The 12,087-nt window shown below is 32.2% G+C and overlaps 1 protein-coding gene across 4 annotated transcripts; it reads right to left on the bottom strand.

Annotated features, from left to right (window-relative positions):
• Positions 1-5,116: 5,116 nt before the first annotated feature.
• Positions 5,117-11,182, bottom strand: LOC11425729 (protein ROLLING AND ERECT LEAF 2). Of its 4 annotated transcripts, none has more exons than XM_024785253.2 (6): positions 10,960-11,182; positions 8,898-10,023; positions 8,736-8,807; positions 7,863-8,077; positions 7,151-7,374; positions 5,117-6,171 (listed from the first exon to the last, which is right to left on the bottom strand). In XM_024785253.2, the coding sequence occupies exons 2-6, from the start codon at positions 9,955-9,957 to the stop codon at positions 5,421-5,423; spliced, it is 2,322 nt and encodes a 773-aa protein (XP_024641021.2). In that variant the 5' UTR covers positions 9,958-10,023; positions 10,960-11,182; the 3' UTR covers positions 5,117-5,420. The 4 variants fall into 4 exon arrangements, with proteins under 4 accessions (XP_024641021.2, XP_003617082.3, XP_024641020.2 ...); XM_003617034.4 differs by having other exon boundaries at positions 11,015-11,182; XM_024785252.2 differs by lacking the exon at positions 10,960-11,182 and adding an exon at positions 10,677-10,814.
• Between the last annotated feature and the right edge of the window lie 905 nt (positions 11,183-12,087).

Genomic DNA, 12,087 nt, shown 5'->3' with positions numbered 1-12,087 from the left:
TTTGTCAAGTAATCGAAGCACATTATGTCGAAATAGAAAAGTAATTGAAGCACTGAATTTTGTGTCAACATAGAATAATAAAAATAAAATAAGCACTGATATAATTATTGTTAAGATAAAAATAAAAACTTGTATTTTTAAAAGAAAGTTTTTATTAATGAATTTTCTAACCTATATTTTTATGACACTCGTTAGTAAGACACTCCCCTTAATTATTAATATCACAATACACAAGGAGAGTTTACATTTTTTAATGATAAGTTTAATATGAGCATGTTGACAAGTTTTAACTCAACTATCTTTCAACAAAAAAACGTTTTAACTCAACTAACAAATGTACACATGAAAAACTAACATATTAGTAATACTTATTTTTTTCACGTTATTTTTCAAGAGATGAGTCACTTAATACATGGGATAAATAGTTTGTCACTAATTAATTAGTAAAGTTTACACCACAAAAAAAAAATCAATCAATTAAGTTTAATATTTTGTATATCTTTCAAATAAGAATTAGAATATTTATAAAACACGAGTATGCATGTCGTATTTTATAATTATAGGAATAAACATGTAAAACTACCACATACATTTGAGATAAATTTATCCCCCTCTAATTTTTTGCTACTACCGATTGTTTTTGCTACAGATTCATGTACTAAAGAACCAAGGAGAACAATATTTAGCAGTGAAAAAATTGAATAATTAATAGAAAAAAGAAGTATATGAAGATAAACTAACCAAATATTCATAAAATAATGGTTCATACGAACAATTCACAGGTTGTGGCCCGCGAACAAAAACACAATGTCTAAAGATATTGGTTTTCTGTTTGCAGGCCACATCCGCGAATTGTGAATTTATGGACCACGGTACCACATTGTTCTTGTTCACAGACAAACAGGGCTTGAGACCAATGAAAGGCCATATATAACGAAATAATGGTATTGAAGAATAAGAATAGAAGAGCCAAAATAGTTATTTTCATGGTGTGTGAAGAAGGAAGAAATTATGAGTTTGATGTGTGAATTCTGTTACATGTATAGTTGGCATATATATTATATTTTATATTTGAAGCATGTAAAGGGTGATTGCTTGATAGTTAATGGTAGGTTGACAGTGAGATTCGCATGAATTATTCCCAGTGGCGGATCTTGAGTAAATTTGTTGGGGATGCCAAACTACCATGAAATATATGTAAATCCGTTTCAAGAAATAGATAAAAATAATCATCTGCAGTAGTGGTTTAAATTGTTTGAAATTACCAAGTGGGTGCGGGTTCGAATCCTTGCTAGCAGTTTTTTTTAATAAAAAATGTAAATACGAGAGAAAAATGTAAAAAAGGGTTGGCTCTTGCCACTGCGCCAACTGTAAAAAGAGTGTCGAACTCGCGACCACTGGGGGGGGACTGTAAGACTAGCTTACCACTGCGCCAACTGTAAACTTACTAAAATAATATGCCTAATATGGTATATATTGAAAACCCAAGGGATGCCATGGCACCCATGGGTCTCTATTAAGATCCGCCACTGGTTATTCCTATGGACATTGGTGAGATTTTTCCCTCAAAAAATATAAAGAAAATGAGAGATTGAGATTTACGGTGGAGATTGTTGCACATATATTTTTTTTTTTTTTAGAATTTCATGTAAAAGAATACATTCCCAATTACTCCTATATTCGTCACCTAAAAATAATGTCATAAAAATGTGTCTCACTTTTGTCAAAAAAAATAAAATAATTTGTCTCACAATAATAATTAAAGAGACAAAAAAAAATGCATGTAATGTCACTAATCTTGAACATCCACTCACGACCAAATTGTAGATATAGCTTGGCTTAGATTCTCTTTCTTGTTGCAATTAAATATGCTCCAAGACAAAGTTTACTTTGTCACGTTCAAAGAGCATTTATTCAAATAAATCAATTACGTGTGTAGATGATAAATGAAGTTGGTTTGAAGAACTCCACTAAAGATGATATGCTAGGTCCATCATCCTTCCCTCGTTCTTCTTCACTGAGACTCATGGCTTATTTAGTAAAATGCTCTTTTTGGACTGGGTTTGAGATAAAAATAATAACCGATTTAAAGATTAAAATTACATGAAGTTTGATTTGATTTAAACAACTTTAAAGAACTCAATCCTATCTAAATAACTGTGGTTTATACCGAATCGGTTTCCCTTGATCTAAATTACGTAAAATTGTAAAAAAAAGAAAAACAAATACAGTACTAATGATTACGAATAGCACATCTGCAAGAAACACAAGAATTCATCTTAAAAAAGAGATAGATAAAATAAAAAATCTTGAGTGGGCGGAAAACACAGAGTGGTCGGAAATATAATTCAACGAATCAAATTAATTTGTTAGATCGTTTGATTAGTATTCGTAATATCAATCATTTTCCATATTATAAGTAACATTCCTAACATGTCTAATTAATGCAAAGTTTAACATAGAATAAAGAAAAAAAATTACAAATCAGTGCAACAACTATGGATTATACTTGAAACATAAGAAATATCAACAATAAAAAAATTAAATTAAACTAATAACCACAATTTAAATTTTTTAAAAGCAACAAATAATAGATTAATGTTTCAAAAAGATAGTTTAGATATTAATTTTTTCTATTGCAAAAGGAGTTGGCGGGTATTTGGATATACATCAACGATGACATTATATTATCCGTAAATAACGACATCTTATATCTAGAGAACTTAAGGCATACTCAAAATGATATGGTTGGTAGGCTGCTCAAATATGATGGCTCACCTGATCAAAATGCTCCCAAAAGATCTGTTGACATTCTTCATCACAGCATAGTTTTTGTGATCAATTTTGGCTTTCAACTTCTCAAGCGTGGTGAACTTATATATTCGTTTAGTGGTAAAAAAAATTGAGGTACCGGATTGAAGAGATTGAATATTTTTTGTATATACTTGTGTCATGTCCAAATAAGTTCTCTAGATGTCTCTTAACGACTCTTAATGTCCAAATACGCTCTCTAGATAACTCTTAATGACATGTTTGATCAATGATGAAAGCTCAAGCCATCTTTTGCTCACAAGTAGCAATTGAAGCAATATGTCATTTATAAGTTTCTAACAAAACATAAAATCCTACGGAGCCCATCAAACAATATCATAATCACTAGGTTGTATGCTTTTTAATATAATTAAATCCCAATTTAAAGAGCACCAAAACATCAACTTACAGAGATTTAAACAATTTGTTATGGTTTGTATTTTAGTTTCAGACTCTATCAAAAAGTTTGATGGAACTATGTTTAAAATCCGGCAGTTTTGGAGATACTTTTTAGAGAAAGATTTTGTTGAACCAAAAAAAGAAGAAAATTTCAAGAGTTTGAAGTTTAGGGCAATTCTAGAGCAATATAATAGAAGTTTAGTTTTAGTTTTGTAATATGAATTGATTTCTTCATCGAGAAGACTCTTCTCCATCTACAACGAACAATAAGAAGATACATACTTACATACGTACATACATATTATAAAAACAACTACTTTAGAATACCATACATTTGAATAAGATCAAAACGAACAACTTTATTTATAATCAATCGATTACTATACGAAATTGAAATACATAAATGCCAAGGCATAGAATAAACAACAGATAGAGTGAAAAGGCATCATAAGAGAGGTTGGTGCCAACAGTGCTGTTAAGTAGAGGGTAAAGAGTTTGGATGAGAAGGTAGCTGCAACATAGAAGCAGCACACATTGAATCATATTGATGCCTATCAGTATCACATAGCAGCGTCTGATCTTGTTGTTTTCGGTATTGTTACAACACAAGGTCAGTTCTTTCTTCATGATAAGGGACAAGAAGATCATGCTACCAAAACACCCAATGTTTAGCATCATCATTACTTTATGTAGATCTTGATGTTAAGCCAATGCAAGTTGTGGTTGCCAAAATAAGAAATTACTTTACGTAAAGTAAAGCCAAGTGTATGTATAGCCAAGGTAAGTAATGAATTGAAGGGAATTAAATCAATACTATGAATGGTGCCTTAATTTAGTTGCAATGTCACGCTTCTCAAATAGAATAATAATAAATACAAATTTAAATAGAATAATAATAATAATAATAATAATAATAATAATAATAATAATAATAATAAATAGAATTTAAATTATTTGTTTTTTTTATAAGATTATCTGTTACATTTTTTAGTGGGTGTTAGTTTTTTTCAATTAGAATATCTAAACTATTTTTAAGAAAATGGGTACAAAACTTACTTTTGAAATAAAAAATCAATTGATTTTATTATTTTGCTCTATAGAAACAAATATTTTAGATGAATGTGATTTCAGAAAATTAAGCCAAACATACCTGAAGACTAGTATAGTGAAAGAGTTACCTAAACAATTCTTCTGACAACAATATTTGAAGCGAGGAGGAAGTGCAAAACGGTGTTATGTTGATTGAAGGGAAAACGGTACTTTTGGGAATTTTCAATTAGCTAGCTCCCATTAAATACACAAATATACAAAATACACGATTCATTCTTTTTCACATTTTAACATTTGATTATATGAAGAAGAAATTACTTTATGTAGAGCCAAATAAGTAGTGATACTTTGATGTAATCAAGGAATCACCACTTATCTTATCTCTGCATCTGCATGTAGTAATTTCTTACCTTGATGACCACAATTTGCCCTGTCTCTACTGTAGAGCCAAGTTTAACGGATCTTAAATTAATCTTTGAGAATCTCTCTCAAAAAAAAAAAGATAATCTCCAAGAACAAAAACACAACTTTTCCCGTTAGAAAAAACAATCGATACACTTTAGTCATCGTGTCATGTTTTGAATACAACTATTTTGTGTAGATTTTAGAACCGTGGCAATATTGATGTGACATTGAATATGTAATAACGGTTGTCAACGTGAAATATTTTCACTCTCTTATGCCATCATTGATGGGGAGATTTACATGTTGAGTTCATAAAAATGAGTGGTCCTGGTATCAAAAAACAAAAATAATCTCATTCGAGTGTTCCCTTCTTAAATTTAAATCAAATATGAACATTTAATCATATACACAAAATAAATGAAAAAAATTGACATGAGCAAAGAAAATCAAGGAAAGAAAAAAAAAATTCCTTCCACAAACATTTTGATTTGCTTACAAAAATATGGTATTATACAAGTTCTTACATAGAAATCTATCAGCTCTTACATAGATATTTATCAGCTCTCTTCTATTCTCAAAAAGGACTAAACTAGTAAGTATGGAAAACCAAAAAAGGAATGGCTTCATCATATCCTCTCTTGTACAAATGCATCATCCATTGGACTATTATATGCTCAACACGGAAGGTATAATTTTGCAACACCGCAACTTTTCATGCAATTCTTGTCGTATTTTTTGGATGTTTATTTTTTAAACTAAACAACTTGAGATTGTGACTGTGATTGCTCATCTTGAGATTCAGAATTATGGTGGTGACCATGATAAGACTGATAATTCAAATGACCATTCTGAGACTGAGAATTGAGCCGGTGATAATTGTTCTTAGCTTCCTGAATGGCTTGTCTAAGTTCTCTGTACATTTTGACAGAAGAACCAGACAAACTATTTAATTGACCAAGAAATCGAATCAAGTTTGCTCGAAACCGATCAAAACCTGAAATCCAGTCTTCCGATATGTCATCTCTTAATAAACCATCTGCTGATTCACCGCCAATATGAGAATGAGGTTCTTTTCCCTGGTTCTTGTCTTGATATGGTAAGAACCGCGCAGTATCAGCTGCTAAACTCTTAATAGAATCAACAACATCCTTGACAGGTAATGTCCCGAGCTTTTTCAACCAGACATCACATGTGGCGTATATTGGAGGACCATATTGTATAAGAAGTTCAGATTGTGGCCTCCTTTTTCTCTTGACTGACTTTTGTTGAAGAGGAACACATTTGTGAATCCAGCCATTAATAGCCTGCAGATAGGACTTCTGAGCTTCAATCCACTTGGTGAAGCTTGATGATAGAAACTGGAGTTCATTTTCAAGATAGGCAGTAATCTGCCTGCGTAATTCGGAATGCATGGTGATTCTAGCATGGCTGTTGTTATATGATGCCGACATGATCTGAAACTGAAGTTTGTGGCATTCATGCATCACTTCCCACATTCGATTTAACCTGCATCAAAGCATAACAGAAAAAGATGAATTACAAAAGTAAGAAGTTCATATTAGTCGACGCAGGTAAATTTATAAGTATATGAAACATACATCTTAATGACTAAGAAAACACAAGTAGCTTATCGATCCAAATTCATTAATCTAGCATTCAAAGATTGTTAGCAAGCATTAGCAAGACACAAAAATAGAAAGTCAACATTCGTGTATAATCAATTACTTAAGTAAATTCAACACATTAACTTGGAAAAATGTCAATTACATTGAAATATAAGGTAACTCCCTATTTGTCAGAACAACGAACGATCGCGGTTCGAAAGAAAAGCCGATAGAAAAAATGCAAACAAAGGGCACTCGACATTTGATCACGTTGTTCAGCCAATTGTGCCTACGTCTTTAACTGCAGAGCAGCTGCAGTCAGTACATTTCTATTATTCAAGTTAAGAGTTTACAGATTACAACTTGTGTTTAAATACTATGGTCATTAGCCACAGTTTTTTAGGCATAAACACTTCAGGAAGAAAAATATGTAAGTTTAAATGCGAAGAAAAACTCCTGTAGTAGAGAACTAATATGCATGATTTTACGAGTTCAAGGAGTCATTATGGTGAATTTTAATGCACCAGGGAGCTTTCTACACATAATTCATAACCCATAGTTTGGAAGGCGATCCTTGCATTTTGTTCTATAAAAAAGAGGTGAAGAATTTGAAACAAGAGCATACTTCAGTCACTGGAGCATGATGTACCATGTAGAATGGCTTCACAAACCAAAACAACACAATTTGATAATTCAACTGTTTTAGCAGACTCCAATTTTATGTTTCATGTATAAACTTTCTTCTTATAGATTTTCCAGATTAGCTTTCAAGATGCACCTTTTATCCCACTCTGAGTTATTTAAAATGTATTATTATTAAGACAAAATATGTCAGCATGAAAAATATACTCGGTAAAATAAGCAAAACTTATTAGTCATACCCTTCGATCAATTCCTCAAGTTGTGGCTGAAGCTCTTTGTCTCGCAACTCCTCAATCCTCTTTGATATAGAGTCTATCCTGTGAATCGCAACTCTGATTCTTGAGTGCAGATCCTTGACTGCAGCACGAGTTTTATCAACAGTGGAGGTCTTTTCTGCTTTTGATTCCAGGTTCCTCAAGATTTTACACTTCGCGTCATATTCCTTTCTGACAATCTCACTAGCCTATGATTCACATAAATGGACATTGATATTAGCAAACAGACAAAGAAATTTCCATGTTCTATGACATGTAGCTATGTATTTAAAATACTAAGGCTTGTTTGGATGAAAAACTTAAGCACTTTTAGAATAAACGCTTATCATATAAGTGCTTATGTTATGTATAAGCTATATCTCTAACAAAAGATAAAATAAAGTCAAATTATTTTCATATATACTATATGCTGTTTTCATAAGCTATCCTGGAGAGCTTATGGACATGTCATAAGTTGTTTCCATAAGCTCTCCCAAACAGTCACACAAGTACTTATAATAGTAGATAAGTTCAAGTAAGCCAATCTAAACATGCCCTTATTTTGAGCAGAATGTTCAACTTAAGGGTCCAAAATCCAAAATAATTTTTCTTCAACATACTACTATCAAAATAAAAAAAATATGTAACACAAAATACGTAAAGGTCAATATGTCTGTTGATAAGAAATAGATGGTACCTTCACTTCATCATAGAGCTTCCTTTCCCAAGCATGTAGCCTGTCCAAGGTTGATGCATGGCTTCCAGCGTTCATACACGAATTATCAAAGAGATTATTGGTGAGATCCTCTACATTTTCTCTTGAGTTTGCATCTAAAGGGTTTTTAGAGGAGGAGGATCGAGATGATGCTGTCCTATGCCAAGTTAAGTACTTAACTGAGTTTTGAGCAGGCTCTAGGAAGTTGTAAAAAAGAAGAAAAAAAATTAGTTACTGAATTCCAAAAACAGGAATGAGTATCTAAATTACCAAAATAATAATAATAATAATAGAGAGGAACTTAACACTAGTTCTAAAATAACTGAAAAAGGATAAAAGAAAAATCAATTACATCTTATACATCCCAACATTTAAGTAGCCAGATTCTATAGGATTTGCATGATTCCTATAACAACAGTCAAAGCCTTTTCCAAGATTAATCTTTTTTTTAATGAAATATATCTAGATACAGGCCATTTAGTTCTAGACCTCTTCTAATGATTTGACCCATCGTTTTCTTTGACCTTTCTCTTCCTCTAACTATTTGACTATCCTCCGTCTTCTTTACCCTCTTTACTGTTCAACAAGCGTTCTTCAAACATGCCTCAACCACCTAAGTGGAGATTCTGTCATGTTTTCCTACTATGAGAGCTACCTTGTTTCTCCCTTATGACTTCATTTCTAATCTTATTTTGTCTTGTGTGGCCACACATGTAACGTAACATCACCATCTCTACAACATTGCAGGTCTAGTGGTCGTGTTTTAAAAAGGTTTCTTTAAGCTCGAATGATATTTTTCTATTACAAATTACCTCTACTACTTGAATCCTTTAGTTCACAAGACTAAAAAATTACCTTCTGGAACTTGACTTGGGTCTTCCCCACATGAGAAACATGCCTTACAAATAAAGGATGCCAAAGAACCGTCTGTTACAATTAAGAATGCTCTGGTTAATACTTTAAAGCATTTACAAAATAAAAAAAGACATCTAGAAAAAAGAGAGCAAGAAATGTTACCTTTTTTTCCTTGAAATATCGGTCGAAAGTGAAATTTATTGGCTTCAAGCATCCTTGGAACCTCTTTGCCAGAATCCGAAGCTCTATTAAAGAGAACTTCAATATCCTTCATGCTTGAAAAGAAATTCTTAGGAGTGACTTTATTTTCACTATGATTCTCTTTCTCGGTTGATTTATTTGCTTCGGGTGGAAGCAAAGCTGCCATAGGCAATTTCTTTGATGGAGATGAATTAGGAAAGTTTCCCTTCTCGCTTACCAATTCAACTTCAGAAACTGAATCCCCTTTCACAGGCAAAACATTTTCTTGAACATGGTTATTAGCTCTATTTAGATTTTCAAATCTCTGGACTAGAGTTTCTGCAGTAGGCTCTTCGTCAAATTCATCCTCAGAATCCCGCGAGCCTTCACTTCCACAAGAAGAAGCCTTCTCTTCATCATCTTCCAAGTCAGGAATTCCTCCCTCCTCAGCATTCCCTATATGATGAGGCATGCCCTTCGGTTCTTGAAAAGAAAATTGATGATCAACAGGATTAAAAAGACCGAAGAAATCCCATTGTGGAGTTCCATCAGGAACAGAAGAGTCTTCAAATGCTTCTGTTTCGGACATTCTACTTCCATTTTGTGCGATGCCTGATGACGTTACCGTCGCTATAACAGGTACAGGTGGTTTTTCTTCGACTTTTTTAGAAGAAAAACTACCAAATTTCATATGATTAGCATGGAACTTACTAGAACTAGGAGGAGACGGAGTTGTATAGAAGCTGTGTGTTTCCCCTGCATCGATTTGTTGTGACATGGACGGCGAAGACTGTGACATTGCCTTATCAGTTAAAGCAAGTGCTTCTGGTGTTGCATTAGTATATAAGGAAGACTCAGAGTGAGGTTCAGGTTCTGTGAATTTACTAAGAGCTGTTCCTACAATTCTCAGTGACTGAACATATGAAATATGTGCAGCTGCTAGTGAGCAACGGCCATCAAGCGCTTGCCTAACAAATTTCTTCCTTTCCCGGCACAGTTGCAGCGCCTTATCCTCCTCCATTTTAGAGCTTGAAGCTCCCATTTTCCCAAATCTAAATTACCTTTTTTGCCTTTTCCCTTTAAGCAAATCCTAGACCTTGATTTCTATCTGCATATTTATTCAAGATCAAATGTATATTAGTTAAAATCAATACCGGAGGCAAAATCAATTCTACTTGAGAACATTCAAACATGTCAAAATCAATTTTGCCTCCTCCAAAAGTGGAACTAAAATTGATTTTAGTTAAAAGTGAGTTAAATGTAAAGTGGTGTATGTTTAGATACATACGTCTAAAAGCGAGTTGACAAATACATTTGAGTGAAAAAATTACGCCTCGAGTGAAAAACTACAGATCCTAGCTACAAGTTAGAATCAATTCAGGAAACAATCAATTATACTGAAATACATCCAAACATGTCAAAATCAGTTATACAGAAGTAGAACCATACATACACTAAATGAACAATGTACAACTACTAGACATAACATTACAAGCCTAGTAACAATTGCTACAAGAATAATTCAGGTCATAACTTCATAAGTGTCTTTTTTTCTTCATATACACAAAAACTATATTCTTTTAGCAACACATTATAAAGGAACTAACATCAAGTCTAAAAAAATTAATTGAGATGAAAAGGGTCATTATATGAAAAGTCACTATCAATTTTCAAATGAAATTACAAGCAGATACAAAATGCATCTAAAGAACATGTTGAAGAAAACAATGTCAGTAAAATCATTACAACGTCAAACACTACCAGAAGTTGTTGAAGTAAACCAAACTCAAAACTTCAAAACATTCAAATTAGGTAGTAAAAACAAAAAAAATAACTGTTTAAACCCAATGTGAGGCACAGTGAGTGTCTCCATAGATGCAGATAAAGGAATGAAATTTAACATTAAAAAAGGAAACTTTCAAGAAAAAGAAAGATAACCCAACATCAAAAATCAATTAAAGAATATAGGAAAAACTTTATTTATTAAAAAAGAATTTGGATCAAACCCAAAAATAGTTTTTTATAGAAAGAAGAAAGAATATACCCAAAAAGCAAAAATCACAGTGAAGCAAGAAAAAGTAGGGAAATTTGGTGGGTACCAGAGTGTGCACATTGAGAACTTGGATTTCAGAGAATGATTGAAAGATATAAGATTTGAAGACAAAGAAGAGAATTTTTCAGAGAAGAGAGAGAAAAATGGAATGAATCTGTTCACTCCATTGCTGGCTACTACCATGCAAAAGAAAACATAGGAAGACACAGACATCTCACCGTGGTTTGTGGGTCCCTTTTCCATGTGGGATAACCTTTTGCTATAGTGGAGGGTAGAATCTAGGGCATCCAATACGACACTGACACAAACAACTCTGATACCAATGAAAATTTTATAAATGAATAAATTAAAAGTAATAATCATATATATCATTGTCGTATTGATCTTAGACGCTAAACACATTTTGTTTGAATGTCGATGCTACATAGTAGTGAATGTTTTTCATTTGATTAAATTGAAAAATAATCACATACCTCGGTTTTAGACATCAAACATGCAATCTATTTGAAGTGTCGATATTGCAAGTAGTAGGTGAATTCATAATTTCATTGTGGACTCAAAAAATAAATAATGTACTATCTTTTTCTTGTTGAAGCATCTAATTTCCATAATTGAATTTTGTTTTCCAATGAGAAAAGTGGACATGAATTGGATCTCACAGGTACTCATTATTAGATTGAAATAAGTTTGAAAATTTGGAGAACCTTTATGAATGTACTAATAAGGATAGTACATACACAAATATTACATTTGTAGTGAAATTTGAGAAACTTGCTGCTACAAAGTCAGCAATATAAATAAATTAAATAAGTTACGGTATCATTTTTAATGTTTGATTGCATAATAAGGTATCATATTATCATTATGATAAGGTGTCTTTTTTTTTTTTTTTTTTTTTTTTTACATTAGATTTGGAGCAGATATGTATGAGTTGTAAAAGTATGAAGTATCGTTATAGAAATCGTTTTTTTTTTTTTTTTGTGGTGTCGGGTTTAAACTCTGAACCTTACATATTTTATGCATTATCCATACAAACTGAATTAAGTTCACGAAGACATAGAAATCGTTTATTAATAGTGCATAAAACCCAAAATTGATTCCTTTAAAATGGATATTATG

This window comes from Medicago truncatula, chromosome 5 (assembly GCF_003473485.1).
Source record: "Medicago truncatula cultivar Jemalong A17 chromosome 5, MtrunA17r5.0-ANR, whole genome shotgun sequence".
Taxonomy (NCBI): domain Eukaryota; kingdom Viridiplantae; phylum Streptophyta; class Magnoliopsida; order Fabales; family Fabaceae; genus Medicago; species Medicago truncatula.
Note: the sequence above shows the minus strand (reverse complement) of the source record. Positions and strands in the feature narration are given on the sequence as shown.